This window comes from Myxine glutinosa, chromosome 7, assembly GCF_964187855.1.
Source record: "Myxine glutinosa chromosome 7, kmMyxGlut1.1, whole genome shotgun sequence".
Taxonomy (NCBI): Eukaryota; Metazoa; Chordata; class Myxini; order Myxiniformes; family Myxinidae; genus Myxine; species Myxine glutinosa.
The window spans coordinates 106,396,493-106,423,776 of record NC_136267.1 but is presented as its reverse complement, the minus strand read 5'-3'; the positions used below and the strand labels follow the sequence as shown (position 1 = coordinate 106,423,776).

At 42.8% G+C, this 27,284-nt stretch overlaps 1 protein-coding gene across 1 annotated transcript in view; it reads left to right on the top strand.

Annotated features, from left to right (window-relative positions):
- Nucleotides 1-20,197, top strand: part of INVS (inversin) — a 481,353-nt gene extending 461,156 nt beyond the window's left edge. The window contains exons 14-15 of the mRNA XM_078782093.1: nucleotides 3,821-4,111; nucleotides 20,157-20,197. Coding sequence (XP_078638219.1) covers nucleotides 3,821-3,926 — 106 coding nt within the window. The 3' untranslated portion in view covers nucleotides 3,927-4,111; nucleotides 20,157-20,197. The remainder of the gene's footprint in view (nucleotides 1-3,820; nucleotides 4,112-20,156) is intronic.
- Nucleotides 20,198-27,284: the final 7,087 nt, after the last annotated feature.

Here is a 27,284-nt window from a genome sequence, read left to right as displayed (position 1 = left end):
AGCAGAAGCAGCATGTCCAGAGTAGAGTGACCTGGTCTGAAACCAAATTGATGATCAGAGATCAAGCCATTGGAGAAGAGGAAAGATTTCATATCAGAAGCAATGATGGATTCCATGACTTTGCTGATAATTGGGAGAAGGCTGATTGGTCTGTAGTTGCTAGGATCTGTTTTTGCACCTTTTTTGTGCAAAGCGGTGATGTTGGCTGATTTCCAAGCAGATGGCAGTTGACCTTGAGCAAAAGAGAGGGTGAAGAGAACAGAGAGAGGGTGAGATAGAGCAGCAGAGCAGGATTTTAGGACCCGTGGGCTGATGCCGTCGGGTCCAGTTGCAGAATCAGAGTCGAGGGTTGACAGAAACTTTTCCACCTTGTCAGGAGGAAAGGACACGGAGTCCAGGAGCAGCAGGGTACGACTGGGTATGGTGGGTACAGAGAGGGATGGGTTTGGGACACAAGATTTAGAGGCAAACACAGAGTTGAGGCATTCAGCTTTTTCACGTGCGGAGTCAGCTGTGGAGCCGTTTGAGGTAAGGGAGGGGATGGAGGGGGAACAAATTTTTCACAGAATAATTGAATTTTCACAGAATAATAATCACAGTATTGAATAATTTTTCACAGAGCCCTTTCTTTGTTCACAAAAATACTTGTACAACAGGCAGTGATACAATATCTTCGATTCAAAATACTTTTTTTTTTTAATATGCGCTGATTGCCAATTATTTTTCATGGATTGACTTTTTGTTGTTTTTTTCCTATCTAAAAAATCTGGGGTTCCTGCATGATGTGGATGTTGTATTTGAATGATGTGCATGCTCCTTTGTAAGGCTTGTTTTATTTTTCCCATATATTTCAGCAGCACTACAATTACATGGGTATGAGGTGCTGTCACTGATTTTTTTCCTATGGCAGTCTTGAGTAATAAGGTTGGACAGATAGCCTTGTGGAACTGGAAGAAATAAACCAGTGTTCCATGAGATAGAGGTCATCTGAACTGCCATTCGAAGAATCCTTTTCCTTACTGTCAGCCCAAAAGTAATATTTTTATGCTGACTCAAATTCAGGACAGTTGTTGAGTTTTAAACATATTCTGGCAACTTCATTGCTGTTTTAACCAAAAAAAAATCCCTATTGGAGTGGTTTGCAAATAGAGAAATATGTTATTTTGAGATTTTCAATGTACAAATGAATATTGAATAGTAATGTTTCCACACATCACGATACACATCATTATGCATTGTCACAAACTACTGTTAGCTTCTGCCATATTTAGACACTTCCAAACAACGGATTTTTAACACACACGCAATTCATATTTACTGTATTAGATTGTGTGCTTCACCAACCCAGATGTAGCAACATGAGTAACAGACTCGGTGGCATAATGATTGGAGCATCCATTCTGAATCTGTGAGGTTGACTATTTGAATGTCAGCCTAGTCGTACCCAAAATTTTTTTAATGGTAAGTGCTGCCGCCTCGCTTGAGGCTCAACATTGTCGTTTGACTGTCCATGTCTGACGTTTGACTGAAGGTGGCACAGGAATGTGAAATTTATTGGTTCATCGTTTCCCATTTGCCGTTTTTTGTGCAAGTCATTCACGAGCCGGCTGTCCATGTCTGACATTTGACTAAAGATGGCACAATAATGTGTAATTTATTGGTTCCATGGTTTAGCATTCACCGTTTCCACATTGTTTGTTTGATGTTGCCTTCACACCCATGCATAACACGGGTATCTCGCTAGTGTATGTATATATATATATATATATATATATATATATATATATATATATATATATATATATATATATATATATATATATATATATATATATATATACATATATATATATATATACATATATATATATATATATATATATACATATATATATATATATATACACATACATACACACTGGAACCCCGCTATAATGAACACCAGTATTACGAACTTCCGGATATAACGAACGAACTTCCTGTCCCCCGCATATTTAATGAGATTCTATTGTTTAGCGATTATGTGGGTGGACGTCGATGAAGACGTTCCCATGACCAGTTCGATGACCGATGAAGAAATTATCGCCTCCGTTCGGGAAACAACACTGCAGTGTGACATCGAAAGTGACTGATGACACCAATGAACCACAAGAAGTTCCAGCAACATCTGATGTAATTGCCGGACTTGAAACAGCACTTTCCTGGTTTGAAGGGCAACCAGTCGACAGCATTAAAGTTTTACAGCTCCGTCAGCTATTATCTTATGCACGCAAAGAAACCGCCACCTCCAAGAGTAAACAATCCAATTTTACCAGTTTCTTCACGCAGTAAATTGAACATTCGGTGAATATTACATGTACTTGAACATTTCATTGATACATGAACTTTTAAACAATGACACAACAGCAATGCTTTTTAAAGTTTTTTATTCGTACAATCGAACAATAAAATGTGCATGAATGAACAATACAAAGTTTGTTGTTTTGCATATGAATAGGTGTGATAGTATGGTGATTCGTACGTTATTCAGTATTACGAACACTTCAAAATAACGAACTTTTTTTATGTCTCCCGAGCAGTTCGTTATATCGGGGTTACAGTGTATATATATATATATATATATATATATACACACACAGTCAGACCCCACGATTTGCGGTTCCGCTATTCACAGAATCCGTGTATTCGCGGTTTATAAAATACGACATGTTTCTCTATTCGCGGAAAAGTGTTCCGCGAAATCGCGGTTTATTTTTCCGATTCGCAGCCGTGTTTCAGGGGCGCAAACAAAAATTAACGAGCCGCTAGCTTGACACATTTAGAAAAACTCATCTTTCACCAACCATGCATAAAGCAGCTGATACGCAAAAAAACATCTATGAGACATGAGCGTGACCAGTTTCTACATTCACTGCTGTGTGCTTTGCATTTTATTGGGTTTCGGGGCTGCGAATTTTAGCCGCACTATAATCGAGAGCTTCGTGGGATGTTCCACCAGCTCCACAACACGTCATCCCCGTGAGTTACTGTAGAGAATGAAAACACTCCACAGTATCTATTAGTGCAATTAACTGTCTCCCTTTTCCCCATTGAAACTGGACTCATGCATTCATGGATTTTCATCGACATTCGTGGGATTTGTCTCGCCATCTCGCCAAAACTACTTTCGAGGAAAAGAACAAGACGGTAGGCTTCAAATCATGGAATGGCCAGCACAGTCTCCAGACTTAAACCCCATCGAGCTGGTTTGGGATGAACTGGACAGAAGGGTGAAAGCAAAGCAAAGCAACCTACAAGTGCAACACATTTGTGGGAACTTCTGCAATAGTGTTGGGAAGAACTTCCCGAACAATATTTGATTTCCATTGTAGAAAGAATGCCACGAGTGTGTTCGGCGGTCATATCTGCAAAAGGTGGCTACTTTGCTGAGTCAAAAATTTTAATTCAATTTTGTTAAACAAAATGATTCTTCGATTTCTTTTTTTTATCTCCAATTGTTTATTTGTTTGATGCTTAATTTCAGAGTACATTGAGACATTAAACTGCGTAAATTTCAATAAAAACTGGAAAAATTGAGGTGTTCTAAAACTTTTGATCAGTGGTGTATATATATATATTCCGAATTACAACCAGTATTTTCGTGAGTATTTATCCTTTCTTTCTTCTTTTGCCTTTCCGTCTTCCTGTGCGTATGTGATACATTGACGACTTTTTGTTTGCTTTTCAGGCTGGCCAGTGTATGGAAATGAGTTTATTACCCATAAAAATTCGACATGTACAGAGATGCTGAATTTTTTTTATCCTTACCCCATGTTAATAGGAAAAAGGCAATGAAAGAAGAGCTTTTGATGATGGCATCAATGGGCGAAGATGGTGAAAATCACCGCCGAAGAGAAGTGGACTATGTATGGATCAAACAACAGTAATGAAAAATTTTGGCGATGCAAGAGGAAAATCTCACGAGCAAAATGTAACAACTGAATGCGACATTGCTGTAAACAGCAAATGGAAGAAATCTTGTAAAGAGGACCTCATCAAAGAAATGTGGAGCTCGGTGTCCCTGAATCTACTCCTTTCACATCCTCTTCCCCAAACATTTATCTTCATCCTGGTAAGAGCATCCGCAGCTTGTTCCTTGTGCTAAATTGTCAGAGATTAAATTGGACTTCATTACAACCATCAGGGTGATTTGCACATGCCCTTCTCGCATTATTTATATTTATATTAAATCTAGTTTTGCGAAATGGTGCCAGAAATAAAAATTTATTGCTAAATTAAATCATGATTTTGATTGTTGTGTGATGTATTATGTCATCTACCTTTACGCTGTCCTTTGGAGAAACAGCTTTATGGTGAGTTCTTACCTGTGAATGAGACGCAAGTTTGTATTTATTTAACGTTACTTGTTACCAAATTGTATGCTGCGTTTTAATTGTTTAGAACATCATCAAAGCACTGTACTCACCCTATCCACAATGAAATTGCAATGTGCAACCACCCTTGAAAGGCCGCCATTGGCACAGCAAGGTTCTGATTGAGATGCATTTAAAATTCCCATGCATTTCACAGAGGCCGTAAAATAAAATAAATACTCACCGTATATTATTGTGAGCTTTGGTTACTGAATGAACAAGATAGCATCGCCGCTTAGAAAATAAATCCAACCCTGTTTGCTGCCTCGTCTACTTCACCCCCTCGGCCATTCTTTTCTCCTCTAGTCGACACTCAAACGAATACACAGATTACATTACGAGAGCACCGATAGACAAAAAAATGATAAATAAAGCACATATTGTACGACTGTCGATGAAAAAAGAAGTATTTCAGGATTAATAATGTAACATAATTGCATAGTGTGCATTACTTGACAATTTTATTTTTTGTATTCAAGGTCAAGGCTCATGGAAGAGCTAGTAGACTGAACACATCAGGATGCAACAGAACGAAAGCAACAGTAGACAGAGGGGGAAACACAAACAGCAGGGTTGAAGGACAAAATAGGGGGGGACTTGGACAAATCAGGGGCAGGCGTGGACGCATTGGGTGGACAATATGGATACAGAAGGAAACTCTCAGGAAGGAAAAACTGGAAATTTCGAAGGTGGAGGGTTTGGAGGTGGGGTAACGGGGGCAGAAGAGGTCATGGTTTTGGATTGGGGATGATCCAAGATGGTGGGGAACAGAAGTCTTGAAGACCTGGAGGGAAGAATGACATTGAAGAGAGGAAGTTGATTCCATAGGCTCGAAAAAAGAGGAACAAATGAGTGCAAGTGAGCAGTGATTCTGGATTTTGGAAGTTACACCAGAAGGGGGTTGATGGTGCACCCCATGCACGCTGCAGAAACCTTGGGACAGGAGGGGTGCAGGTTGGAGGACAAAGCACAGAAAGAGCAGAGGGTGCAATACTAGAAAGAAAGCGGCATAAGCAGAGAGACCACCAACCTGTCTACGATGGGAAAGTGATACGCTCATGAACACAACTTCATTGTTTCGTTATCCGATGCATATGTAGTCATGCTTTCCTGCAGTAAAATATGTCTATCTCAAATTAACAATGAGCTTAGAGGGTCCTTGAAACATACTGTATGTATTGAACATGTCATGGAATTCTGCATGAGGAATTTTATCTCCATGTAACCAGAAAAAAACAATATCCCCACAAAAATGAAGTTATGCATGGTTAATCCACTTACAAGTAAGTGGTTTGTAACAAGCTAGCATTGCATTAAAACTATTCAACGCAATGTGCTTGAAAATATTGGACTTGTCTTGCACTTGGTTCTACATTGCCTGAATAAAAGTAACATTGCTATACTGGATGCGGAAATTTCACTCCATTACTTCCCCACGCGTGAAGTGAAAAGCAGGGATAAGCAATTGTCTACGGACGTCAGTCTATCAAGGAACTAATTGATTTCAATTGAAATTTATATTTTGAATACTGTAGAACACGAATGGAACATGAATTGTTCCAACAACGAATGGAACCCATTCCTAATGAAACACACTGTGGGATATTAACTTCCACCAACGACCAGTGCTGGTAGCTGGGTCCTCCGTGCTGGTAAATAGGTCATCCGTGCTGGTAGATGGGTCCTCTATGCTGGTAGATGTGTCCTCCATGCTCGTATATGGCTCCTCCGTGCTGGTAGATGGGTCCTCCGTGCTGGTAAATAGGTCCTCCGTGCTGGTAGATGGGTCCTCCGTGCTGGTAAATAGGTCCTCCGTGCTGGTAGATGGGTCCTCTGTGCTGGTAGATGTGTCCTCCATGCTCGTATATGGCTCCTCCGTGCTGGTAGATGGGTCCTCCGTGCTGGTAAATAGGTCCTCCGTGCTGGTAGAATGGTCCTCTGTGCTGATAGATGTGTCCTCCGTGCTCGTAGATGGGTCCTCCCTGCTGGTAGATGGGTCCTCCATGCTGGTAGATGGGTCCTCCATGCTGGTAGATGGGTCCTCCGTGTTGGTAGATGGGTCCTCCATGCTGGTAGATGGGTCCTCCGTGCTGGTAGACGGGTCCTCTGTGCTGGTAGATGTGTCCTCCGTGCTCGTATATGGTTCATCCGTGCTGGTAGATGGGTCCTCCGTGCTGGTAGATGGGTCTTCCAGCTTAACATCCTTCCATGAGATGCGTCCACATTGAAGCATTATCCTGCCTGTGAAACACCATGGTGACTGTTAATAGCTGTGTCAGGACTCGAACCCATGCTCGTGAACATGCCTTCTGCCAGCACTACTCTTTGATCAAGTTATACAAAACAATTTGCATTTGTTTTAGGAATCACCAGGATCTGTATCTGGTATTTTTCAGTATGCTGGCTCTTTCACCAGTCATTGATTTCCTTTCACCTCGAAATATATTTTTGTGGAAATGACTCCTATGGGCTCACATTACTTAGTATAGTTTATTTAGCTACATAGTAAATGTAATAGCATAAGCATAAAGTAATTAATTGTGATATTAGATATGTGTCGCATTATGTAATAGACAGAAGACACATTTTAGCATTTTGCTAGGCCTTTAGGCACTAGCTGAGTGGGAAAAGCCTCGCGCCACCATTCTGACAGGCCCACAGCACCAGAACAACAGGTTAGAGGTCAGGGAAGAGTCTCCTCAGTCCCAGACCCATCGACCAATGGAAAGTGTGAGGGGAGAGGCATGGTGTGTCATGGGTGACATGCATGGCCCGTAGCTATAAATATGGGTGCATTGAGCGGAAGCAATGTCCAAGAACCACCCTGTGAAATAATGCATCTAATCTACAGAATTGACATGTGAAAGGCACGCCACCACCCAACCACACCTCTCTCCTCCTTCTCCTCCTTCTCCTCCTCCTCCTCCTTCTCCTCCTCATGGGCCGGACCACAGCTGCCAAAACGACACACCTGGGTTGCATCATGAATCAGTGTCCAGCTGAGTCTCCCGACACAGCTAGGGTGTTTTTTGTCTTGTCCACCTCTCTAATCTATCTTTCGGGAATGGTGTTTCGGGAATGGAAGCAAGTCTATCTTTCGGGAATGTCTTGTCCACCTCTTAAATTGTAATGTGAAAAATAAAACCCCTTACCCTCTACCGAACATGTGCACCCAAAATCAACGAACAATCGGGAGATTACTTATTTATCTAACTTAAAGGCCTTCAATTATTGCTTGGTTCTTTGTATTTCCCTCCCCATGACCATTGCTTTGTTATTACATATACTTGGTATCGGAGTGAATTTGGGTCGTGGTGATCATTCACTCGGTAATTAAGGAAAGTCATTTGAGGACTAATTGGCTGCGGCAATTAATGCTGCAAGCCTAGACTGTGCCACACGTCTCTGGCTTTGCTTGGCCGTAATTAGAGACGAGGTGGGTGGTGCCAATATTGTAACTCTTGGCTGGTTCGATGGCCCCACAGTTACGGTATCGGAAGTGGAAAGACCCGTAATCCAGCCCAAGATGGCTGACCCAGCTAACCATTACACTCACTCACTGGACTCGTACCAGGCAACCGGCACAAATCGCATGGCCCCAACAATATATTTATGGGTGCTACATTTTAAAATGTTCTTTACACTTATTATTGGCTATGTTAAATCCACAAGAACTCTGCAACCACGTGGAATCAAGCTCGCCGTTAATATAAAAAACGGACAGAGAAAATGTACGAGACGGACAGAGTATCAAAGACGGACAGAAAAATCTTAAACGAACAAACAAAAAATTACCTATTTGGGGGGCACTTCCCCCCCCGCCCCCCTCCCACCGCGTGTACCTCCTCAGACCCCAATTTTTCCAATGCCTTGAACAAACATTGGTACATCACAGATGATGAAGGTTGTGGTGAAGTTTCATCAAAATTGTGTGTGTAGTGTTACGGGTTCCTCCCCTATCCCTGGTCTCGGTAAACCTCCGAACCCCGAGAGGGTCCCCGGCAGAAAGATATGTTATCCTTGGTTGAAATTAATCAATAATGAAACCACACCAAGGGTGATGAACAAACAATATATTAAAAGCACACAAAAAAGAACCATACAACAATGGGGCAATCCACCCTACAATCCAATCTTAAGAAGGTAACCTAGCTCAAACTCATGGCACCCCCAGGGACTGAAACAGAGTCCTTCTCAATGTCTCTAGAACACCATGGTGCTCCCGGCGAAGAGGCGAGGGCGATGAGGCGGGTAAGGAGATGTAGGTAAGGCGGGGACCATCACGTGGTCCCAGCCAACCCCAATTGGCGGTGGAAAGAGGAATCCCAAAGACGCTATCCACACGTGCACTTACACCGTGCAGTCGCGAACCGCGCCATATTCTTCAAAGGCCGCTGTCGCGCACACACATCCTCGGCAAACCACCGGAGGGTGGGACCAGCGGACGCGACTAACCAAGAGTCCGCGAACGACGCGCGAGGTCCCTGAAATGGCGGTCGGTTCTTCCTCGGGCCGCAGCCACTAGGCGAAGATTCTCCGGAATCTCCCACCTGTACCTGGCTTTGCAGGCTTTTCCATGACACCAGCGATATCAACGATCGCATGAGATTCCTTTCCAGGACTCAAAGTTCACTCTCCATGGACGCTCGACCACGCTGGATGCGAAGCTGTTACAAAACGCCTCGTTTCACCTCTGCCTCACGCGCTCTTCTTCCTCGCTCCCTTTGCCTTCCGGGTCACCATCCGATTTCCGGCCACATTTTACCAGGAGTGCTTTTAAACTTTTTAACCACAATAACCCTAACTGAGAACCAACAATAATAATAATAATACCAACAATAATTAGGGCCGAATCCGTAACAGTAGGTTCTGAGAAAAGAAGCAAATACCTATGTTGGAGGCAAGTCCCCCTCCCCCCCTCCCCATAGGTCACCTTAGACCCCGATTTTTTCAATGCCAGGAACAAACTTTGGTACAACACAGGTGATTAAGGTGGTGGTGAAGTTTCATCAGAATTGTGTGTGTAGTTTCTGAGAAGAAAGCAAATACCTATTCTGGGGGGCAACCCCCCCCCCCTTAGATCCCCAAAGGGGCAGGATTTTTCTAATTCCGTGAACAAACATTGGTGCATCACGGGTGGTGAAGGTTGTGGTGAAGTTTCATCGAAATAGTGTGTATAGTTTCAGAGGAAAAAGCACTTTCCTATTTTGGGGGGGTCAAACCTAGATCCACTTTGACCCCTGGTAGACCCCCTTATACCCCGACTTTTTTAATACCGTGAACAAACTTTAGTCACAACACAAGAAATATAATTTGTGCCAAATTTGGTCGCAATCCCATCAGCGGTTTCGGAGAAGAAGTTTCAACTGTTTACGGACTGACAGATTGACGGACTGACGAATTGACGGACTGACGGACTGACGGACGGACGGACGGACGGACAAAGCGCCATCGCATAAACTCCCCTGAAATTCGTTCCAGGTGAGCTATAAAACCAAGAGTGTACTTTTACATTAATTACAAGTACCATCGTGTGAACATTGGACAATTCCACATAGTACACAGAATTTGAACCTGGGATCCCTTCATCATGAAGCAAGTGTTCAGATGGAAACACCAAACAGACTAATCGTTAGCATAATATCCACCGTTTACAATGAATCCCCATTCTTAATGAATGTTTTTACTTTTTAATAACTAATTGATGCAATAGAGCCTCGAAAGGGAAAGCAGTTGACTTTTATGACCGCATTTTAGTTGGCATGCGGTGCGGTGTGGTTACTTGAAACAGATTATTCTGTGACCTACCCTTCAGCCTGCAGCCAGAATCAAATGGAAGATACAAATTCAAGATCACTTGACGACATTGGTGCTGAAGCAGTGAAGGCTGCTATCAAAGGACCAGTTACTGCTGATGGTGAGAGGAAATGCATTGATGTTGGAATCGTGGATGAAAACGAAAAGAATCTTGATGGGGAAGGTAAATGGCAAGGCATTGCCTAAGCACAGTGGGAAGAAGTTTAATTCATGGTAATATGCTGGAGGGCTGAAGCATGTCATTGCCACCTGCAGGCGAGGGGCAGCAAAAAAGTACTGCTGAGTCATTTCCCTGCAAATGCTTCCCACTTATTCATGTCTGATTGGCTCCATACTTCACCGAGTGAAAGGCTAGACATATTTATGGAGACCAAAAAATTAACTCCACCCCGTTTGCAGGATGACATACAGTGCATTCAGAAAGTATTCAGACCCCTTCAGTTTTTTCACATTTTGTTATGCTGCAGCCTTATGCTGAAATCGTTTAAATTCATTTTTTTCCCTCATCAATCTACACTCAATACCCCATAATGACAAAGACAAACAGGATTTTAGAAAGTTTTGCAGATTTATTAAAAAGAAAAAACTGAAATATCACATTGACATAAGTATTCAGACCCTTAACTCAGTACTTAGTTGAAGCACCTTTGGCAGCGATTACAGCCTCGAGTCTTCTTGGGTAAGACGCGACAAGCTTTGCACACCTGGATTTGGGGATTTTCTGCCATTCTTCTCTGCAGATCCTCTCAACCTCTGTCAGGTTGGATGGGGACCGTCGGCGGACAGCCATTTTCAGGTCTCTCCAGAGATGTTCGATTGGGTTCAAGTCAGGGCTCTGGCTGGGCCACTCAAGGACCTTCACAGAGTTGTCCCTAAGCCACTCCTGCGTTGTCTTTTTTTTTTGTATTTTTTGTATACTGAATCGAGGCTCGTGAAAGAGTCTTGGCTGTGTGCTTAGGGTCATTGTCCTGTTGGAAGGTGAACCTTCGGCCCAGTCTGAGGTCCTGAGCGCTCTGTTTCAGGTTTTCATTAAGGATATCTCTGTACTTTGCTCCGTTCATTGTTCCCTCAACCCTGACCAGTCCCCCAGGCCCTGCTGCTGAAAAACACCCCCACAGCATGATGCTTCCACCACCATGCTTCACCGTTGGGATGGTATTGGGCAGGTGATGAGCAGTGCCTGGGTTCCTCCAGAGATGACGCTTAGAATCGAGGCCAAACAGTTCAATCTTGGTTTCATCAGACCACAGAATCTTGTTTCTCACAGTCTGAGAGTCCTTTAGGTGCTTTTTTGCAAACTCCAAGTGGGCTTTCATGTGTCTTTCACTGAGGAGAGGCTTCCGTCTGGCCACTCTGCCATAAAGCCCAGATCGGTGGAGTGTTGCAGTGATGGTTGTCCTTCTGGAAGTTTCTCCCATCTCCACACAGGATCTCTGGAGCTCAGCCAGAGTGACCATCGGGTTCTTTGTCACCTCTCTTACCAAGGCCCTTCTCCCCCGATTGCTCAGTTTGGCTGGGCGGCCAGCTCTAGGAAGAGTCCTGGTTGTTCCAAACTTCTTCCATTTAAGAATTATGGAGGCCACTGTGCTCTTGGGAACCTTCAATGCAGCAGAAAATGTTTTGTAGTCTTCCCCAGATCTGTGCCTCGACACAATCCTGTCTCTAAGCTCTGCAGGCAGTTCCTTCGACCTCATGGCTTGGTTTTTGCTCTGATATGCATTGTCAGCTGTGAGACCTTATATAGAGAGGTGTGTGCCTTTCCAAATCATGTCCAATCAATTGAATTTACCACAGGTGGACTCCAATCAAGGTGTAGAAACATCTCAAAGATGATCAAGAGAAATGAGAGGCACCTGAGATAAATTTCAAGTGTCACAGCAAAGGGTCTGAATACTTTTGTCAATGTGATATTTCAGTTTTTTCTTTTAATAAATTTGCAAAACTTTCTAAAATCCTGTTTTCTCTTTGTCATTATGGGGTATTGAGTGTAGATTGATGAGGGAAAAAATGAATTTAAACGATTTAGCATAAGGCTGCAACACAACAAAATGTGAAAAAAGTGAAGGGGTCTGAATACTTTCTGAATGCACTGTATACCTACGTGTTTTATGGTGGTCATTGAGAGTATTTAAAGATTTATAAGTGCAAAGAATGGACGCAACAATTATAAACAAGGATTTGCACATATTTGTGCAAAAGCAAACACAACTATGTAGATCGCCACTCAGTAGAGCGCATACTCCCGCCGTGGGTTTAGTTGGAATAATACGTTTTGTTTAACATCCCCTCTCCCCAAAACAATAAATGAAAAAGAAAGTAGGCCCTAACTGTCAGATAATTTATTTTGATATATCTCGGAATTAGAGGAGAAAAACATCATTTAAGAATAAGAATAAAAGCTTTAATGCAGTAAAACAGAAAAAAAATCTTTCCCAAAAAAAATCCCCAAAAAAATTCCTGGATCCGGAATAATATCCTGAGCTTCACCAAAAACTAATCAATTCTTCCTTATCCCAAGGGCAATCATCCCACCAACTTTCATCCAAATCCGTTCAGAACTTTTCCAGATATCTTGTTCACAAACACACGAACATACGAACACACACACACACACACACAGACGGACACGATCGAATGCATTACTCCCTGGCGGGAGTAATAAACCTGAAAATCGCAGAGCCAGAACCAGAATTATTTATTTGGTCTGGGAAGCCCATGCAAGGTTTCTTCTTCTTCAGCCTCTCACAACCCTGGGTGAATATGCGATCTTTAAAAAAAAAAAAGTTGGAATTTTGCCAAATCTGTTTTATTCGTTTGTTAATATACCTCAGCCATTGACAAATCTGGAATAATAATTTTATTTGAGGTTCAAATTAACCCGGGAGATTGTGTCAAACGATGCCTGCAAGTCTGCATGTGATAAATAAATAATCATCCACAGTCAGAGACTCTTCTTCTTCACGCAATAACAACTTCTAGCTTCCAGACCGTACATCCAATCATCTTCAAATTTTGCACACTTGTTACGCTTCATGACTTCTACTACAGTATGAAGTTTCACGTCGATCAATTAAGTGGTTCAAGAGATATAAATGTTTTTATTATTTGCGTTTAATTAACGATATCTGCCAAACCACGTGACCTATCGCAAATTCCAAAAGGATATTTTAGTAGACTGATACGCTGAATAGATCTGTGAAGTTTCCCCTCGATTGGATCACAAATGAGGGAGGAGCTAGGTTTTAAAGGTTTGTGCTTAAAAACGTCATAACTCTGAAGCACGTCATGCTCGCTGACTTTTTTGTCAAACAAAAAGGCTAATAAGAACAAAACAGTTGAGGTAAAATGTAAAGGTAAATAAATGACTAAAGCTGTGCAATTTGGCCATCGGCAAAAAATAAAATCCAGGAAACTCTACGTCGATGTACATAAATAAGGGAAAATGAAAAGGAAAGAAAAACAAAATGAGACTTTATTGAAGTGATTTATGTGTTTTTTTTATTACTATTCCATACTTCTACTGCACATGGATTTACACTGCACCACAACGCAATCAGATGCACTTTGCAAAACCTCCATCAATGCTGAGAGAATCAAATCATGGTTTGATCATCGGTCCAAGAAAAGCGTAACCATCGTACTCTTTGCTCTTCTAATTGTGCCTTTTAACCAAACGGTAAACCGACGTAGCTACCAAGGACTAACCCAACATCCATTTGATGCTAAAGTCCTAATTATACTCGACTTGCCAACCTCGATCATACAGTTTAGGGTTAAGGGGTCAACCACCTTAATGATGATTTATTAATTACGAGTATAAACGCCCGTCAGAAATGACGGGTTGGAATAGTTTATTCGACGGTGCAGCCTCGTGAGAGTGCCAAAGTCTGAAGCCTTGGCCTAGTGTCAGGTGTGCTTATAACTTCTTTATTTACCAGACATGCTACAGATGTAAATGAACACTCATTTTACTCACCGCATGTTGCACATCACGTGCAGCAAATTTCAACTTCCTGCGCCTTGCATTTATTATTTTTTTTAAAGTTTCTGTACACTCTTTCAATGTACACTCTGTACACTCCATCTCTTTCAATCTTTGATTCTTCTGCGCATGCGCAAGATTGGAGGTCACGTTTTTTCGAAGCTGCTCCGTGCGCTCACATTTGCGAAGTTAAGTAATTTTTCACAATTGTGTTTTGTCGAGACTGTATCTATCTTTCGGTGTGTGTACCTATAGTGTGTCTTTAGGAAGATTTTCGGTGTTAATTTTTCATGCATGTATACTAAATCGTCGGTTAATTCGTGTCGCTTATTCTGAGGCCTAGTACTAGTAGGCTTAGGCTACCGTCTCCGACCTTGTGGCTTTGTTTTCTCTCAGCGGTTCGTTGATTACAATGCAATTACTTTCGTTCTCTGTTTTGTCCCAGTCGTTCACCCCATACTTCCTTGTTTAATTAATATCTCAACTCAAAAAAAAAAAAAAACCCCAAAAAATATTTCCTTCTCAGTTCTTATTCGTTTATTTGTTGTACTTATTTGTTCGTTCGTTCTTCGTTCACATTGTTCATGATCACGTGATCACGTTGTTAAAGATGTTTCAACTTTCCCCTGAAGAACTGTTTTCTGTCATATATTATAACACCTTTTTCTTCTTCTCCTATAAAAAGATGCTTTCGACTTGCATCAGTTCATTGGAATCAGTTCATTCCAAAAAAAAAAAATACCATCTCTTACAGTTCCTTTTTTCTACATTGCCGAAACACTCCAGCACTCCACCCCTCCTTCAGCGTCCTCAAACATATTTTTGACTCGAAGGTCTCAAACTCATTTTGCAAGAAATGTTCGTTTCCCATTAATCGTACATTTTTCAAAATCCAATCTCACCCCTCCCCTCAAAATCTTCCCCATCCCCCCTTCCCTCCAAAACTTCCCCATCCCCCCTCCCCTCCAAAACTTCCCCATCACCCCTCCCCTCCAAATCTACCCCCTTACCCTCCCCTCCAAATCTTCCCCATCACCCATCTCTTTCAAATATTCTCCCTTTCCCCTCCCCTCCAAATCTTCCCCATCACCCATCCCTTTCAAATCTTCCCCCTTTCCCCTCCCCTCCAAATCTTCCCCATCACCCCTTCCCTCCAAAACTTCCCCATCACCCCTCCCCTCCAAAACTTCCCCATCTCCCCTCCCCTCCAAATCTACCCCCTTTCCCCTCCCCTCCAAATCTTCCCCATCACCCATCTCTTTCAAATCTTCCCCCTTGCCACTCCCCTCCAAATCTTCCCCATCAACCATCCCTTTCAAATCTTCCCCCTTTCCCCTCCCCTCCAAATCTTCCCCATCACCCCTCCCCTCCAAAACTTCCCCTTCACCCCACCCCTCCAAATCTACCCCCTTGTCCCTCCCCTCCAAATCTTCCCCATCACCCATCTCTTTCAAATCTTCCCCCTTGCCCCTCCCCTCCAAATCTTCCCCATAACCCATCCCTTTCAAATCTCCCCCCTTGCCCCTTCCCTCCCCTCCCTCCCAAACTCCCCCCACACCCCTCCCCTCCGAGACTCTCACTCGCTCCTCCCCTCCTAGACTCCCCTCTCACCCCTCCTCCTCAAAGCGTCCTCCCCGCTTCTTCCCCCTTCCAACTTTCACCTTCATCTCCCCCAACCTTCTGCCTCGCTCTTTCCCCTCCTCAAATAACACCTCACTGTGCCTCACCCAATCTCCATCAAACCTTTTGTCCACCCCATTCTTCCCTTTCTCCAAGCTATTCTGAAATCTCTGACACACCTTCAACAGCTCTCCCTACCTCTTCCTCCTCTTCCACGTCTTAACCTACCCCCCCCCCCCTGTTCTGTATCTCATGCTCCCCCTTCCTCTTCATTAACGGGATGGACCTCAAACATCCGGGGCCTTCGCTCAAACTTGACTGATCTCTCCATACAGGTTGCTTCTGACAAACCAGATGTGATCTGCTTAACAGAAACTTTCCTCCTTCATGATGTCTCTGATTCCTTGGTATCTCTCCCAGGGTACTCCCTCCTCCGGTATGATAGACCTGAGCCTCGTCCTGGAGGTGGGGTTGCTATCTTTATTTAAAAAAAACTCTCCTCCTCACTCGCCCTGCACTGCCCTCTCTCCACCTCACCCCCAGGAATACCTTTGGCTACGGCTTCCCCTTCGCCCCCACCTTTTGTTCATATGTGTGTTGTACCGTCCACCAAACAGTGATGACTCCATCTACATCTCGCTGTCTGATAATATGGACCAACTTCTACCTACCCATCCCAACTCTCTCTTCCTCATATGTGGTGATTTCAATTGTCACCATGCCAGTTGGCTGGGTGTGGGTACCTCTCTCACCAGCCATGGCTCTTCAGCAAAGGACTTCTGCGACTCAATGGGACTGACACAATCTGTCAATTTCCCGACCCGGATCTCAGTCAACGGAGCATCTTCTCTTCTGGACATGGTTATGAATAACTTCCTTGAAAATGTCTGCTGCTCTTCTTCTGCTCCAATCGGCTAATCTGATCATGTGCTTGTCAAAGTGGACATCTCTCTGACCATTCTCAGAGAGCCTCCTCAGCGTCGACGAGTCTGGCATTTCACTCAGGCCAACTGGCACGGTCTTCAAGCAGCCATCAATCATCTGGACTGGTCTCCCATCTCGACCGCCTCTGACATCAACTCATCCTGGGAATTCTTTCAAAGTAAATTGCTCTCTCTCATGCACAGATTTATCCCATCTCGTCTTCAGTTGTCATACCCTTCCTCCCGTCCATGGTACACAGAATCTTGTGGTGAGGCTGTTGCCCTGAAACAACTTGCTTTCGTCTCCTGGAAAGCAAATCCAACGGAAGGAAATCTCATTTCCTTTCACAAAGCCCGAAACAAGTGTGTGTCCCCCCTCAGGAGAGCCAGGAAACAATATGTCACCGTTCTCAAGACCGAACTCTCTTATCTGCCTCCCTCTTCCAAATCCTGGTGGCGTCTGGTCAAATCTGTTTCTGGTGTTTGTTCCACCTCCATCCCCTCCCTCACCTCAAACGGCTACACGGCTGACTCCGTAAGTGAAAAAGCTGAATGCCTCAACTCTGTTTGCCTCTAAATCTTGTGTCCCAAACCCATCCATCTCTGTACCCACCATGCCCAGTCGTACCCAGCTGCTCCTGGACTCTGTGTCCTTTCCTCCTGACAAGGTGGAAAAGTTTCTGTCAACCCTCGACTCTGATTCTGCAACTGGACATGACGGCATCAGCCCACGGGTCCTAAAATCCTGTTCTTCCGCTCTTTCACTCCCTCTCTCTGTTCTCTTCACCCTTTCTTTTGCTCAATGTCATCTGCCATCTGCTTGGAAATCAGCCAACATCACCGCTTTGCACAAAAAGGTGCAAAAACAGATCTTAGCAACTACAGACCAATCAGACTGCTCCCAATTATCAGCAAAGTCATGGAATCAATCATTGCTTCGGATATGAAATCTTTCCTCTTCTCCAATGGCTTGATCTCTGATCATCAATTTGTTTTCAGACCTGGTCACTCTACTCTGGACATGCTGCTTCTGCTTTCTCAACAATGGATGGAGGTCCTCAATGCCAAACAGGAAATTAGAGCTGTCTCCCTTGACATATCACGTGCCTTCGATACGGTCTGGCACCCTGCTCCGCTCACCAAACTCTCCTCCTTTGGTATCCATGGAAATCTCCACGCATGGCTGGCAGACTTCCTCTCTAGTTGTAGTCAACGTGTGGCCCTGAATTGGTTTCTCTCATCTCTTCCCGTTCAGGCTGGAGTTCCCCAAGGCAGTGTCCTGGGCCCTGTGCTTTTTCTGGTCTTCACCAATGATCTCTCCGACTCTCTTGAAAATCCTCTCTATCTCTTTGCTGACGACTCTACTCTCTGTCGCTCCATTCCTCATCCCTCAGATCGGCAGTCTGCAGCCTCCTCGCTCTCTGCAGACCTGGACAAAATCACAGACTGGGCAAACAAGTGGAACATGTCTTTCAATCCTGACAAATCTCACACTCTTACGATGTCTCTCCGAAAAGACCGACTGGACAACCCTCCCATCCACTTTCTGAATAATCCTCTCCAAGAAGTTCTGTCACTCAAGCTTTTGGGTCTCACTATCTGCCATGATCTTTCCTGGAAAAACCACATTTCAAATCTGGCCTCCAAAGCCAGTCGCCGACTGGGCATCCTCCATCGTGCGAAGTCCTTCCTTGGCACACCTGAGCTCCTCACCACATACAAGGCTTTCATCCGCAGCTCAATGGAACACTGCTCTCCCCTCTGGGCTGGTGCTCCTGCCTCACACCTAGCTCGTCTTAGCGCTGTTGAAACCAAAGCGTTCAGAATCATTGGAATCTCCCGCGATGAAGCTAACTCCAAGGGCCTTTCACTCACTCACCGCAGGCAGGTTGGTGGTCTTTCCGTCTTCTACCGACTCCTCTCTGGCCTTGCCCCCCCCCCCCAGCTCTCTCTGGGCTCTGTCCCCCAAATATTCCTGCAGGTCGCACAAGATCTGCCTGCAACCCTCTTATGGTTAAACTTCCAAAATCAAGACTTTCTGCTCACCTTCACTCCTTCATTCCTCTTTTCTCCCGCCTCTGGAACAAACTCCCTCACTCTCTTCAATCCCACTCCACCCTCCAGGTCTTTAAAACAGCTGTTCACTACCATCTCTTATCTTCCCCCATCCAAAACCTTGATCTGTTCTACCCCCACTAATTTCACCCCAAATCCTACACTTTTTTGAAATACCAACTTTTGTCCTGGAAGTCCTTGGTCTCCTTGTGTTTTATACCTCTCCCCCCCCCCCTTCCCACGCCTCCTTCCCCCAGGCCCTCTCCCTCCCGCGCTTCTCCCTGCTCTCAGGTGTTGTGTTTGTGTGCTTCCCCTCCTCTCCCCATCTTGTCTCCTGCTCCGTTCATTATATGTTTTATGTACCCGTTTATGTTTTTTGTGATTAATGTTAGCTCTTACACGAGCCTCGATCTTGTATACAAAAAAATTGAAGGTTGTGGTGAAGTTTCATCGAATTTGCACGTGTAATTCCTGAGAAGAAACAAATACCAATTTTGGGGGGCACCCCCCCCCTATACTCCCAAAAGGGCAGATTTTTAAAATGCCGCGAACAAACTTTGGTACATCGTGGGTGGTGAAGGTTGTGGTTAAGTTTCATTGAAATAGTGTTTGTAGTTTCTGAGAAGAAACAAATATCTATTTTAGGGGGTCAAACCTGGACCCACTTTGACTCCCCCCCCCCCCCCCATAGACCCCTTTAGACTTCGATTTTTCTAGTGTCGTGAACAAACTTCGGTACATCATGGGGGATGAAAGTTGTGGTCAAGTTTCATCGAAATAGTGTGTGTAGTTTCAGACAAAAAAGCAAATTCATCTTTTGGGGGGGTCAAACTTGGATACAGTTTGACCCCCGGTAGACCGACTTAGACCCCGATTTTTTTTAATGCCGTGAACGAACTTTAGTCACAACACAACACATATAATTTGTGCCAAATTTGGTCGCAATCCCATCAGCGGTTTCAGAGAAGAAGTTTTAAATGTTTACGGATGGACTGACGGATTGAAGTATGTTCAAAGCTGTAGATTATCATGAAATGAAGTCTAGATTTTGTCATTATATATTTAATCTTAATTACAAAGAATAAACAATATTCCAGGTCAAATTTGAAGCACTCATATTTACTCCTATTTTTATAACCCATGCATTCCCTTAGATCTCCGATAACCAAAATTCACTTATCAAATTCACTATTTACTATTCATTTATTCACTTTATCAAAATATGTCCCTAAAACTTTACATATTCATCTTTTTTGGAAAATAAAAAGTAATTTTGTTGTAATTACATCTTGCACATCAACCCTGGAATACTTTAACATATTCCCTCTTCTCTCACTTCATTCACAGACAATGGCCAGACACAGAAAAGCCAGAAGAGTGCTTGTTCAATCCACCAGACCATCAGAGACGCAGATGCTGAAAACACCAATGTTAATACCTTTACTGAAGAAGGTATAGAATGTGCAATGCTGTCTGGAAGACTTAAATGCAGGATTCAAGCAGCTACAGTAATCCAGAGGGCTTGGAAGAGGTAGGTAGTTATTTATTTTGTTAAGAACAACTAATCTCTTCGGTTTTACTTTCCCATCTGACTCATGGTTGTGGGACCCTTCATTTTTAGCGAATTGACAATGAACTTGGTCATAGTGCTCCGCCACAAAGGTGGATGGAAGCTATTGTACGTTTTCACCTTTGTCTTTGTTTTTTGTTTGTGAACAGGATATCTCAAAAGGTTGTGGATGGATTCGGACGAAATTTGGTGGAGAGGAGGGTTATTTGACAAGGACGAAATTATTAGACTTTGGTTCGGATCCAGATCCGGATCCGAATCTGGGAATTTTTAAAGTGATTCTTCACCATTGAGTAATGCGGCAAAAACGATATGTAGCATGATATCTCAAAAAGTTATGGACGGATTTGGCCGAAACTTGGTGGATAGCTTGGGTATGTGAAAAGCATGAAGTGATTCAATTTTGGTGAAGATCCGAATCTGGATCAAAACATTTCGAGTGATTCTTCATCATTGAGTGATGCGGCCAAAAACGATACATGGCAAGATATTTCAAAACGTTGTGGACGACTTATGACAATACAAGGTGTATGAGTTGGGAAAGTGACAAGAACAAGTGTTTACATTTTGGTTCAGGTCTGAATCCAGATCTGGCCTATCTGTGGGATACAAAACAAACTGTTCAGCCTGACAGAGGTGCTGTATGTTCTCTACCGAATGCTGGTCTAGATATTCATGCAAAAGTGCACTACCACCTGATGTTCTACGTGCAACACTCTATGTTCGAATGCAAATTTATTTATTTATTTTAACAAATGTAGAACGCAACAAACTATATTTCCCAATTAATGTCATTAACACATCAGCAGAGCTTTGTTTTCATTTGTCACATACATCATTTGTCACGTAATTTTTCCGACTAAAAGCTGGAAAAGATTCCCTGTGTCCCATTATTTTGGTGCAAGAAGGGTTATTTGTAACTTTAAATGTATCGTGTTGAAAAATTATTATCGCTCGAGGATGGTAAGTAGTAAAGGTCCACTCATTTTTAAATCCTTTGCAATTTGTGATCGTGTACTTCATGTGACAGAATCAGGAAGTGGAATATATTGATGGGTGAAAAATGTTTTCTATGCAGGTGAAGGCAACTGTGATGAACCTTTTTCAGGATTAGTCTTCCCGTTAGTCCATTGGACCAAACTTTCATTGGTCTTCACAACCTTGTAGCACACCTGCTTGCTGTAGTGTTCGGTTCCCTTTCACCAGCACAGTTGTACTTGTACTTGGGTGGTGGTGGAGGGGGGCGTGGTGTTTATATGTTCGCTATTATTGCCAAATGGTACGACTGTTATTTATGTTGTTAATATTATTAGTATTTATTAATATATGCTTTTTTTTTGCAATTAAAAAAAAAAAATTTTTTTTTTGCAATGTTATCATTATTTTTGTTATTTATTTTTGTAATGAGAACGCCATGCCGTGGAAGGACCTATTAAATTGCTCTATACACCTCAACATGGCATGCTTTTAAAACTTTTTTTAAACTAAAGCAAATTCTTCTGGATTATTTGTAGTTAATTTATCAACTCAGGAGATCATAATGATCATTTTGGTACATCACACTCCACATCAGAAAGCTCTAGTATAACTCCTCAAAAAACATGCCTCTTTCACACACACACACACACACACACACACACACACACACACACACACACACACACACACACACACACACACACACACACACACACATTCACCTCATCCGTTTATAGTAGATAAGTGGGGTCCATTGTTGAAACAGAGGATGAAGCATAATTTGAAGAAAGAAGCACTCTATGAGAATCAGATTTGATGCTGAGTGAGAAGGTTTGCCAAAACTGGTATTGTGAAGCCCAAGAAGTCAGGAGGAAGACAGACGTCATTCAAAGTTATCGAAAAGACAGCACATCTCATGGAAAGAAAAATCCGCCAAAAGCAGCCATTAGCAGAACTCCGGATTCCAAAATCCATACTTCATCGCATTTTACCCAGGGACTTTCTCTTCATACTTATCAAGTACAAGTGGAACCAATTGCTGGAAGAGAATTACGGCAACTGCGTTACTTGTTGTGGCACTCTTGTTGAAAATATCAAACAAGACAACAGGTTCCTTGATAGCATTCTCATAAGGTTGCATTCCATCTTGGCGGAAAAGGTAAATCATCAGTTTGCAAGACTTGGAGGCAGGAGAATCCTCATGAAACAAGAAAGCATGAGTATGACTCCTTCAAAGTTGATACTTGGTGCACTCTGTCACAGAGCCACATAATTGGGCCGTTCTTCTTTACTGAACCCACGATGACAGGAGAAAATGACCTAAAAATGTTACAAACATTCCTCCTTCCATAGATGAGAGCTCTCAGAGGCCTGAAAATGAGGGTAATCTTTCAACAAGATGATTCCCTGCTCACCCCTATTTTGCAAATGCAGTTCAGAATATCCTCAACGAAGTTTTTCCAGTATGGTGGATAGGCCATGTAGGCCAATTGCATGGACACCTGGTTCTCTTAACCTCACACAATTTGTTTTTTTATTGGTGGGGTCACCTTTAGACATTGCTGTACCTTGAAAACACTGCCAGCGACAGTATACTTAAACAGATCACAGATGCATCCAGGCTATTACACAGGAGCACCTCAATAATGTCATGGAGGAGTTTGAGCAATGAATACGTCTAATGATAGCAAGGTGGTCATATGGAGACATATTAAATCTGACAATTCTACAGCACTGGAATTGTCTCAAAATACAACGAAAATAAAGTTTTAAACGATCATTTTTCACACCAAAAATAATGGGACACCCTTTACATTAACGTGCAAGTCCCTCTGTCTTTATTTATTTATTTATTTATTCTCAATTGACAATTATACTTTCATGGGTGAGATCAATGAAAAAAACTAATTATTTGTATTCTTGCTTTTATAGGTACAAATACAGCCACAGTCTACTATATGGCGGGTTGAACATGATGGGAAAGAAAGTGTCATGCTGTAGAGCAGTTGAGTGCCTGATCTCCACAGAATGCCAACTGGGAGCGAAAACAAGGGAAACAAAAACCTTTGAAGAACGAAAGAGTGCCGCTTATTGGCAAACGCAACGCAAGATGTTGGAGAGTAAAACATCTCAAAGTTTTCCTGGTGCAACAAAGGAAACAATGAGTCAGTTGTGCAAAACAGAGCATAAGCTACCAAGGCATAAGGGTGATGGTGGTCATGTGATGAAGCGTGTTCATTTGATGAGGAAGGCCTATGGTAAGCTTTTGCATTTTCATGGCTTGTTTTACTGTAACTTCATTTTATAGAAGTGAATATATTCTGCTACTGTGGCTTCTTGTATAATTTGCTAAATATAGTGAATATAATGATGTTTGTTAGATACAGTAATTTTGAAGAATGGGCACCTGACCAACAGTGTTTGTGCATTTTAGACTTGTTAGTAGAGTACCTGGCCTACGGGCGAGCTTGTTCCAAGCATGCAACACCTTCTTCTGACACATACCTTTACTTGGGCAGTGTATAGGCAACTGACAACTTAGAGGTATACAGAAAAGAATGTTTTCCTTAATACCCAACAGCCTAGCTCTGATCTGAAGCCAGGATTATCATGAACCTGAATATAGGAAAGGAAAGCGAGTCCCTTCCACCTGTCCGCAACCTGCTTAGAGTTATCAGGCACTAGGTGTTGAAAATTCAGATTGGTACAATGCGAACATCCTCTTAAATTTCCTCCTTTTATCCATGATGCGTGCTTCCAACAAGAAGTTCAACTTGAAACAACTCGATGATTTGGTAGATGACCGCAAGGTCTTTTACAACCGCTGCGATTTTATTTAATTCATTACAAAAGTGAGCAACTGGAAAGAAAATAGACACCTCATGGGACATTATTTGGTGTTCTCTTCCTTGATGATCCATACATTTTCATGAATAAATCTGCGCATGAGTAAAATAAATGAATGGGAACATTGGGTGGTTGCTTTACTGCAAAGCAGATGCTGGTGAGGCTGACTTTCTGGACAAACTATCAGGTAGAGTTTTGGATGTAAAGAAGTAAGAAGTCCATTTTCCCCTTATATTAAAGTACTATATCCCATGAGGTGTTATGCATGTTTATTATAGATGCTAAAATAGTGGAATTTTTGACCCCTTCCTCTGCTTGTGCAAAGACCTGGAAAGACTAGCTGCTGATGCACTCCAAAACTGGCCCCGAAATATGTAATATATGAGTATTGTTTGGTAATATTTGATAACCCTTCCTGCAAAAGTAGGATTGGGCACTGTGATGAAAAACGGAGGGGGTTGTAGGAAGAGGGAAGTAAACTGAGAAAACTAAAATTGACATAGGGAAGAAAAGGGGTTGGTTAGAGGAGGTAATGCAGGAGGAAAACTAGAAGGGCACTCGGTAGAGCACGCACCTCCGCCAGGCTCAACAGTTTATGTTTTGTATCCCACCAATAGTCCTGATCTGGATCCGGGCCGGAACTAAAATTTTATCGCTTGTTCTTGTTGCCTAACCAACTCATTCACCTAGTTTTGTAGCTGTTATTGGCTTAACGGTTAAGATGGATGGATTAAGACACTTGGGTCTTGAGTTCAAGCCAGTTGTGCCATGGGAATTAACACCAGGTAGGTGAACTCAGCCTGTCATCCTTCCGAGGTCGGCAAAATGAGTACCAGCTAGCTGGTAAGGGGGGCATTGCATCAGGGGCACAGTCGCACCCCCAGGAAATGATGCAGCCAAGCAGCCACAGGCTGCGTATGAATAAATAAAAATAATAAACCTAATTTCGTCATAATCCGTCTATAACTTCTTGAAATATATTACTATATATCGTTTGGCTCTATCACTCGATGGTGAAGAATCACTTCAACTTTAAAAATCACACCCACGTCCCAAGTAAGTGGTTCAGTTTGGCATTTTTTATATGTAATCGGAAAAGCTTAGAAACAAACGAAATCCTTTACAATTACCCTTCATAACATCTTCGAATTAAACACGGCGTGTTAGAAAGGCCTTCTTTTTCATTTTTGACAGACGGACGGACATAGCCAAATATTGAAGCGGCTTCACCGCTTAAAAATGATCGTATCTGGATTTGGATCTTCACCAAAATCGAATCAGTTCGTTCTTGTTACACAACGAACGTGTCCACCAAGTTTTGTCCCAATTCATCAATAACTTTTTGAGATATCGTGCTATATATTGTTTCTTGGCCCGATCTCTCAAAGGTGAATAATTACTTTTAAAATTCTCCGATCCAGATCCGGATTCGTATTTCGTCCTTATCACCCAACCTCGTCAACCCAACCCAACCTCGTCAACAAATTTCGTTCGAATCCGTCCACAACTATTTGTGATATCCTGTTCACAGACAGACAGGGGTGAAAACATAACTTCCATCCACCTTCGGTGGTGGATGTAGCAATAGCCTAGAGAATAGCATAATGGAAAATAATCAGCATACGTATAAGAGGTTGGGGTTGTGCAAGGGTGAGTGGGGGCATGACACAGTGATGGGCAGTGTATTTGAAAGATTGAAGTGAGGAGAACAACACAGAAGATGCAGGAAGATTATTCCACAACCTAGGGAATCCACCTCCTGTCTTGATATTCCAATGGTGCAGAAGAACTCGTTTTTGACTGACTCGAGAGATGCAAGGTTGGAAACCATGAGCACCAGCACGACTCTATATACAATGAAACAATATGTTGTTACAGAGAGGCACCTTAAACCAAATGTACACCATTGGAATGGGGATGACCAGTGAGGAGTAGCTTTTGTGGGGAAGGAAGTAATAAACATACACAGTGACACCACCACCAGTAATCACAATAATCAGGGAGACACACATCCTGTTCCGGAGTCTGGAACACACTGTGAAAGAAATGTTTTCGTGAGACACACAATAGCTGGATTAGCTGCACCAGCCCGGATAGATCAATGAAATTGGAGCAAAGACCTCTGATATTGGTGGACCAGAGATATAGAGATGGAGAAGCACACACAGTTGAACACTTGTGGAGGAGAGCAGGAAACGGGTGAGCAGGCACAGTGTATTTTGTACGTGAGCTTACCGCTGGCTGATCACATCTCCATAAAAAAGCAATTCAGCAATGTGTAGTCGAGCATCTCGTGTAAGTGTGAGCGAGAGCTGGTAGATTGTGTGGAGTCAGGGAGCCCTGCATGTCCGAGTCCGATGATGTTTCATGGCTCCGCTATCAAACAGGGAGAGTGTAAGAAGTATTGGAGGAGATGAAGGGAAAAAGAGGACAAGACAAGGAACTGTGTTGTTCCTGTTCATATGAATGTTCAACCTGTACTCTTTACAATTGTTCACAGTTTGTTGTTTCGTAAAACTATCATAGTGGGCAGTTTGTATTTACCCAATTCAGTGATGCAAATGGATAAAAATTGAATGAGTTTCATTTATTGTATTCAATGCAGGATCTCACAGCATAGACGTCCTCACAACTAAAAGATGTCCTGCTGTCCAGGGTCACCGCCACCTTTTTTTTTATACTAATATACTAGCCGAAGGCACCCCAGCGTTGCCCGGGTTATTTTTGAATGCATTTACTACTATAATTCAGCTTTTACTCGGTGCCAGAGAAGATTGACGACTATAATTCAGCTCAGCTTTTAATTGCGAAATGGGCCCAGCCTTGCCGAGGCGGCCTCACCACCTCGCCTATAACCTTCCCAGCGCCTGTCCCGACATTTTTGGTTCTTTTTGAATGAATTTACGAGTATAATTCAGCTTTTACTCGTGGCCATAGAAGATTGACTACTATAATTCAGCTCAGGTTTTAATTGCGAAATGGGCCCAGCCTGGCCGAGGCAGCCTCGACTGGCCTCGCCACCTCGCCTATAACCTTCCCGAGGCCCGTCCCGACATTTTTAGTTGTTTTTGAATGAATTT